Source organism: Trichechus manatus, unplaced genomic scaffold (genome assembly GCF_000243295.1).
Source record: "Trichechus manatus latirostris isolate Lorelei unplaced genomic scaffold, TriManLat1.0 scaffold00050, whole genome shotgun sequence".
Lineage (NCBI taxonomy): Eukaryota > Metazoa > Chordata > Mammalia > Sirenia > Trichechidae > Trichechus > Trichechus manatus.
In genome coordinates this window covers 16,422,912-16,431,370 of record NW_004443986.1, presented here as the reverse complement: position 1 = coordinate 16,431,370, position 8,459 = coordinate 16,422,912, and the positions used below count along the sequence as shown (strand labels likewise).

The following is an 8,459-nucleotide window of genomic DNA, read 5'->3' as shown; positions in this document are numbered from 1 at the left end:
GGAATCTGAATGAACTTGGGGGTTTAGTTAATAGCGATGCACCAATGTTGGTTTCTAGCTGTTGACAAGTGTACTGCGGCTAGGTTAGAAGTCAACATTAGGGGAAACTGAGTGAGGGGTATACGGGGACTCTCTGTTCTATCTTTGCAACGTTTAATATAAAATTATTCCAAAATAAAGTTTATTTAAAAATCCATCAGTAGGTCCCTTTCTCCTATGTTAGAGTCCAAAAACCCTAACATGACCAGCTTCCTCCCTCCAGCCATACTAAACTTACTACTGAATTTTTCCAGAGAGATAAGTCACCTCCTTGCCTCCGCATATTCAGCATCTGGCCCATTAATAAGTGCCTGATAAGTATTTGCTGGAAGATTAATGACTATTACATTTTTAAATCAATAGACTGACTATAAAGTTTGAGGATTGATAGATCTTGGGAACTTATAAGTTAACCTGGTTGTGTTTTCAGTAGGAGTCAGGGCAGCCCAGGTAATACTTCAGGTGCTCTCCTCAGCTCCCCTCCCGTGGCCTCATCTCTCTCTTCCTTTGCCCTTGCAGTCTGCTATCCTTGAAATTCTGTGCCAGCCTCCCTCCCGAGTCCTTTCTCCTACATAAATGTATACAATTATTTCTCACTGACCATCTGGGTTCCCTAATGTCTTCCAAACTGTCCAGGCCAGCTAATATGAAATGCCCATTTATGCTGATGGAAGAAAGAAAGGGGATCTCCTCTGCCCATCCTTACATTGCCTTCTCCCACCCACCCTGCCCCTGTCTCACCTTGTGGACAATTTAACAGTGGGTTTCTTGGAAGGCAGGCCTGGTGATCTACTTATGAAAAATCAGTCATTGAAAACTGCATGGAGTACAGTTCTACTCTTACACACATGGGGTCGCCATGAGTCAGAATTGGCTCGATGGCAACTTTTTGTTTTCTTTCTGGAAATAATACTGCCTCCTTTATAGTCTAACTACTAGAGTTATTGCAACAGCAGGAATTTCAAGCAGGTAAGAGGAGCCACGTTAGGCTGCCAGATGGTGAGGGAGATAGATGTGGGTGAGCAGGTTTCTGACTAAAGCAAGGCAGAAGGGATCAAGTGTTGTAATCACATTTGGGAAAAGGAGTCAAGTGACCCTCATTAACCATTATAGAACCCTGTTATAATATCCCTCCTTATTTCTTGGATTTAAATTTAACCTGGGACAAATCATTCTCTTCTCATGCTTCTTCTATCCCCAACCCATGTTATATCCTTTTCCCTTCTAAGCCCACTCTTAAAATAATAATGATGAGAAAAAAACAAAACAAAAAACCAAACACGTTGCGGCTGAGTTGATTCTGACTCATGGCAACAATAACTATTACTAATTACTTTTGATCATAATTTGACCTAGACATCACAATCGGAATATTATCCAGTTTTTCAGATGTGCAAACTCATCTCCAAGTTGCCAGTAGGCAGAGCTGGCATTTGAAATTGGGGTTTTTTGGTTCCCAAACTCTTGTTCTGCTCTCCTACCATCAGCCTAGGCTGATTTGCTCCAGGCTCCACACCTCTGTGAGGGTATAAAAACACCTCTTCGAGAAGCTCAGGGTGGACGATTAGAATCTCAGCCTGGACTTTTCAGGAGGGAACCTGCTGGAGGAAATGGGGCAGTGTGCCCAGGGGACTGTAGGATGCTTCTGTTTTCTCATCGTGTTTTGGGGACGGTACAATTTCTATTTTCAAATTCTACTTGGGAACAAGGTTTGCAAAATTCTTCTTTTGCGCCTCCCTCGCCAAGACCACTTTCATGCGCATACTCCAACATGGTAGACAGAAGAATTTAATACATTTAATGCTTTTCCTTCCATTTACGCCATCAAAAATTACAAAGTATTGTTCACTTCACAAAATAAAACCATTTCCAGATAATTTCTTTGACAGTAGCAAGAAGTACATAAGCTACAACAAACAAATCTGTACAGTTGGGAGGAACAATGATAGCAAGGACCAAGTAGAAGGAGTTTGACCCCCGGGGTGCCAATGGAGTCTATCCCCACAGCCCTGGGACTTTCCAGGAAACAACTGCACTCCTCCTTGTAGCTCCACTTAACACACACAGGAATTCTCTTCTGGTCACTCCAACATAAGACTAGGTGAGTAATTACATGGGTCATCTCAGACAATCAGAGGAAAAGACATTGCAGTTGGATTTTTTTTTTTTTTTTAAAAACCAATCTAGATTTGCAGTTTTTGATGTCTTAAATATTTAACCTATGTTACAAAATATAGAAATCTTGGTGTGAAAAGCTCATGCTAAGATAAATATAATCAGTAGAATGGAACTATAGTCATAAAATCATATTAAATTATTATGCACACAGAGCTGCTTTTATCAAGGAGAAACAAAATTTGGTAAGAACCAAACATATTAATTCTTGCTTTTAAAAATAGGCTTGTTTATAAAACAAAAATGAAAAAAAAAATCTCAACAAAACAATTATTCTGCAGATTCACTTTTCATAGATACAAATATATTGCAAAATTATGACTTGCCATTAACAGACGAACTCAGAAAGCTTGCCCAAAAAGAAAAGAGGAAAAATGCTAACTTTTCATATGGCCCAGTTCCATCCAGTGTCCCCAAATCATTGTACATAAAATGACCACATTCTGCACGTTCAAGGACACACACACGATATGGGAAGACTATGACCAATTGTGAAACATTATTTTGGGAATTCACAAAGTTTTTATGGAAAGAAAAGAAGTGGATGTTTCAGAGCATCCTACAATTGCTATAAACATATACTGTACAACAGGAGAATGCCAGTGCTTAAGAGCAAAAACTTATCAAAAGCAGGGATGCCTGTGACAGGGGAAATTTCATTTAAAAGCACTGCTAACAACAGAGGTATGTCAAGATAATACTGCATTCGTGGTAAACTTCTTCAGGGCCATCACAGCAGGAACGCAGGACAAGGTACACAGGGTAATAATCAATGCACTGCATTGAGTTCTATTTGCTAAAATAAAATAACATTCTTGCAGCTAAAATAAAAATACATTTTACAATATAGGTTTCATTTAACATTTAACATAGAATTGTCTTCTTTTTGCAAGTGGAAAAATGTATAACTGTATCAAGTACCTCTATGAATTAAGTTCCCTTTTATTACTGATAAGACTGAACTTTAAAGATTTACATTTTTTTTAATAAGTTAAAGAAAGATTTATTAATCACCCTTTCAGCAAAACAGACATACATACGAGGCACGGCAAAAGACCCGAGGGGAGGGGATTTTCTTGCCCTCACCCTTGTTCTCACGTGGAGGAAGCCTGTGTCTATGAGACACAGTCCCCGACTTGGCAATCTACTGCAGTCCAAGAAATTCTGTCACTTGTTTGAAAAACAAATCAAGTGTAAGAGATGTTTTTATTCCTTTAGCCTTATCAGCTGTGACAGGGCTGGGGCCATTCAGCTCATTTTCCTGATGGATTAAAACAAAACATCTTCGTTCTCTATTAAAATCTGCACAATCAGCTTTTGGTACCGCATGTCATGGAGGGTGGTCAGGGTGCTGTCCTCTGGGGACCTCATCAGGGTGGGCCCAAACACAATGCCCAGGTTTTCTGCATTCATGAGATTGTCCTTTTCATTCATAGTCACCCTGCAAGACAAACATACACACACAGATGTGATATAGATGTGTGGACAGAACTGTAGACTCATTAGGTATGTATCCCTTCAAGAACTTCTCTGAAAGAAAACTGAAGAATAAGAATTATAGAAAAGTAGGAAACGTTTTGTGATTTTTCTTGTTTTTTTTGATTGTTGACTTTGCTTTCAGCCAGTGGAAGTGAATTACTGTGAATTACTAAGTGAATCTACTGTAGACTCAATCTTCAAAATTAGAAAATCAAAACTTCTCACTAAATTAATATAGAACTACCATTTAAGGAATTTTGTTTTGAAGGGGACAGCAGATTATTAGCTGGCCCATGGTGCATACATATTTCTAGGTGGCGCAGACAGTTAAGTGCTTGGTTACTAACTGAAATGTTGGCAATTTGAATCCACCCAGAGGCACCTCAGAAGAAAGTCTTGGGGATCTACTTCCGACAGATGACAGCCATTGAAAATCCTATGGAGCACAGTTCCACCCTGAAACACAGGGTGTCACCATGAGTTGGAATTGACCCAAAGGCAGCTGGTTTGGTTTATGGTGTTTAGATGGAAGTCAAAAAGAAAAAATCCTCTCATCACTTCCTACCTGTCTGTGCGTATGCTGGAGAGCAGGGAAGCTGAGTGCATGTTCCCTGTCTGCTGGCAGGGCTGGTGCCAGGAGGGAAGGGTTAATGGTAGGACAGGGCTGTCATGAGTTTAGGAACAGCCAGGTCATTATCATGGAACAGGGTGTGGCTGGAATGTGGCCAAATGGGAAAGCAGTTGTACATTATTTCTAGCTTCCACAGGATGAAGTCTGGAGTGGTAATTATTGTTGGAATTGAAAAATCATCATTTCAACATCCTGATAAGAACTGCAAAGTCTTTAAGAATGAAATTCAAACTCCAAAGTTGGCTTAATACCTTCCTAGTGGAATAAACTTACAATCTACCACATTTTTCTTTTAAGAAATTCAGATGTTGGAAAATGTACATAATAGACCTAAAAGGGAGTAGGTTCTCCAAAGAAAAGTAAACTATAATGAAAATATGTTCAGGTTTTGCACAGAAGGCCATCCCTTCGTGTCTATTCTCTTGGAGCAAATTAGGGTTGGCTATTTTGCATTATTTTAGGAAGATAAACTCAGCTTGCATTATTTTCATGCTGCAAAGCTAAGAAGAAGGTAGGAAAGATGACATTTCTTCAGTATCAAAGTTGTCACATCTCCCTATTAAGTCAGGCATTGTACTTGACCACACAATATGGCCAGCTAAGCTACCACCATAAAAATACTAAGTTATTGGCATTTAAGATTCAGCTGGGAGATGTTAGCACTTTTCCTGATACTGGTACTTTGTCTTCCAAACTATAACAATTGGATATTGATCATTATTAAAGAAATAATTTACAAATAATTAAAAGCCAAGTTTGATACTCATAGTCTATTACTCATCCAAAAATTACTTATGCTCTTAAATTTAATAAATGAAATTGTTGTTAGTTGTTGTTAGATGCCGTTGAGTTGATTCTGATTCAGAGTGACCCCATGTGTTGCAGAATAGAATTGTCCATAGAATTTTCTTGGCTGTAATCTTTACAGAAGCAGATTGCCAGGTCTTTCTCTTGTGGAGCCACTGGGTGGTTCAAACTGGTTAGCTGAGTGCTTAATTGCTATGCCACCAGGGCTTCTTATAAATGACATTACTTTATCCAAGAATTAGTTGTGCTCTTAAATTCAATAAATGAAATCAAAATGAGAATCTTCAGAGCTAAATGTTACCACTTCTGATTACCCTGAATCCTAGCAACAGTATTTATACATCTTATAAAAATCAAAAACCCATTGCCGTCGAGTCAATTCAAATTTGTAATGACCCTATAGGACAGAGGAACTGCCCCATAGAGTTTCCAATTAGCAGCTGGTGGATTCAAACTCCCAACCTCTTGGTTGACAGTCATAGCTCTTAACCACTGCTCCAACAGGGCTCCATACATCTTACAAGGCATAAGAAAAACAAAAACCTCAACACTTAGTGTTTATATAGTACTCTCAACTTGCTTCCTAATGCATTATCTGCTCTAGGGGGAGATAAGGTTTGCAGGCAACGGTCAGCTTACTTCTTGAGGTGGATCATTAGGTATCGAAGTGTCTCATAGTGGGCAGGAGGCAGCAGCATCAGCACTTCATGGACCGCTTCTAACCTCTCATCTGCATTGGGGACTTCTGTGAAAATGACACATAACAAGTATCAGCAACGAGAAGTAACATCAAATTAATGTTTTCAGAGAAGTAACAAGAAGGTTGGTGTGTTTGTTTGCTTTGGCTACAGATGCGGGAACGTCTAATAAATTCATGCAATTCCAGATAATATTTCATTTAATCAATTTACCTGTGTCCCACCTCATTCCAGACAGAGTTTGAGGCTGAGCATCACACGCTCATTGAATGTCTGCTACGTAGGTATTGGGGGGCTGGACACAGCCCTTGCCCTCCAGGAATCTGAAGTCTGGTAGGATGCTTAGTGCCTGGTGGCACATACAAATCATGTTTTGCCTGTCTTCTGAATGCTGGATTGACCAGAAATTTCACTAACACAAACTTTAATTTAAACTGTACCACATTTGGTAGTGTTATCTTGCAGTTGTCTAATAACTATTTTCTTGGCAGTCCTCCATAACTGAATGTCTGGTGCGATGCAAAGACACTGGCAGATGAGGCACCAAACTCAGCCTGCATGAATGTCACATTTCACTAAAGTGTTAGCATAGTTAACCTGGTGTACAGCCCAGTTAGGAAGTAGATACCAGGCACACGGGCAATGGAAGGAAGTGTGCGTGCTTCTGTCCTTTGGGTTTCTGATAGGTGCTGGCTGCCAACTCAAAGAAAGCCTCCCCCATTCCTCCTGGGGAGGAGGGTACCCAGCTGCCAGAACCTTCCCTGCCCTGGTCCAAGACCCAGGAAGGAATGCCCTTACCAGGGAGTAGGGCCACAGCTACTGGTGTGTTTGGCAACAGATGGGGGAAAGTGTAATAAATTCATGGAATTTCAGATAATATTTCATTTAATCAATTTACCTGTGTCCTGCCTCATTCCAGACAGAGTTTGAGGCTAAACACCACATATTCATTGAACATCTGCTATGTAGGTGGTGGGACGTCCACCTCACATTAAACACAGCCTGCTGTTGTGTCCTCCCATCAGGCATCTCATGACTATATTTAGCAGCATATACTAAGCCTTTCAACCTTTAGTTTTTTTTTTAATAATAAAGTAGATTCGACTTCAATGTTATGCATCTCAGCATCTGAATCTCCTCTTCCTCATTATTGCCTGTTCCTGATCAATGCATAGCCCTCTTTCTGCACTGTGGCCCTGTCTCCTGACAGCAGGGGCCCAGGTGACCTCTGCTGACTGCTGGCCACTGACTAAGCAACCATGGTCTAAGGGAAGGCTAATGTGGATGCTCCATTTCTGGACCTGTGAGCTCAGCTCTCTAAGCATGGCTTTCTTCCTCTGTAAAATGGGGATGATAACACTCGCCTGGTTGGGTAGATGCGAAGATTAAACTAGAAGACAGTGGTGAGGGCTCCTAATATAGGACTTGACAGTATATTTCTGGCATATTATTAATTTTGAACAGCATCCATGGGAAAAATTTAGAATATGACTTTCATTAATTAGTACTGAGGTTCTAACGGATGAAAGTTACTCCATACAGTCCTCGTTGAGGAACATCTGCTTTTTCATTACAGACATATTCATGTTGTCAACATATAAGAGAAGAGGTCTAACCATGCTGGTTCCCAGTATAAAAGGAATGACAGGGAGAGCAGAACTGTCTGGCACCCAGCTTCAGCCCAGTCTAGTTGGCTTGGCACTGGCTCAACTTAGCTGGTGAACTCTGCCTGGTTTTTTATTAACTGTACCGTTGTGTCCTCACTTGGCAAAGCATGCAGCTCATGCAATAATTTAAACAGTTCTGAGATTTAATTTTCTTGAGGTGAAAAGCATTTTATGTAAAAATTTGGTCTAAACGAGAACTTAGTTCTCAATACTTACTTGCTGCTTCTATGAATTTGGAATAAGTATCATATGTGATGACAGGAATCGGTAAGTCTCTAAAATACAGTTTAAGGGCTCCAGTGATGATGTTTATGTCTGGATAGTTGTTGGCAGATATATCTGCCTTCTCACCATCTGAAAAAGAGTCAATGATTCAATTCCTAATTAGTACCCTATTTCACCAAGTTAAAGCATGCACAGAATTTAAAAAAAAAAAAAATCCAACAATGAATGTTTTCTTTCTAGTCTCGGCTTTGGCTTCTAAGAACACTGAGGTGCAGGAGATAACAAAAAGCAGTTGGATGAGAGCAAGGTTGGTGTCTCAGGGTAAGTGTAGCCACAGTAATTCTTCCCAGTTCAGTCATGGCTGAGGAAGTGACACTAGAACAGACCTGAATTTTTAAAATTTGGGTGAACTGGAACAATAACTGGAATGGGAAAAATTATGGGTTGAAGTCCTATTAGAAACCTAATCTCCGTCTTAGAAAACAAGGGCAGTGTATGTGTTGCATAGCAACCAAATCTCTTTCCTGTAGAAATCTGAGGAGAGTCGGAAACAGCAGTGCCCTGCTCAAAGATGGTAGCCCACTATTATGAATTGAACTGTGTTCCCCAAAAAATGTGTGTCAACTTGGCTAGTCCATGATTACCAGTATTGCCATTTTGTCATCTGATATGATTTTCCTGGGTGTTGTAAATCCTACTTTTATGATGTTAATAAAATGAGATTAGCGGCAGTTATGT

General features: G+C 40.0%; 1 protein-coding gene across 2 annotated transcripts in view; it reads right to left on the bottom strand.

Moving 5' to 3' along the window:
* Nucleotides 1–1,645: 1,645 nt before the first annotated feature.
* Nucleotides 1,646–8,459, bottom strand: part of CHN2 (chimerin 2) — a 349,869-nt gene continuing 343,055 nt past the window's right edge. Inside the window, exons 10-12 of one of the 2 annotated variants that reach the window (XM_004377494.2) lie at nucleotides 7,713–7,850; nucleotides 5,771–5,876; nucleotides 1,646–3,655 (exon numbers count right to left, since the gene is read on the bottom strand). In XM_004377494.2, the coding sequence (XP_004377551.2) occupies nucleotides 3,484–3,655; nucleotides 5,771–5,876; nucleotides 7,713–7,850 (416 nt within the window). In that variant the 3' untranslated portion in view covers nucleotides 1,646–3,483. The remainder of the gene's footprint in view (nucleotides 3,656–5,770; nucleotides 5,877–7,712; nucleotides 7,851–8,459) is intronic. The other variant, XM_004377495.2, reaches the window with a different exon arrangement.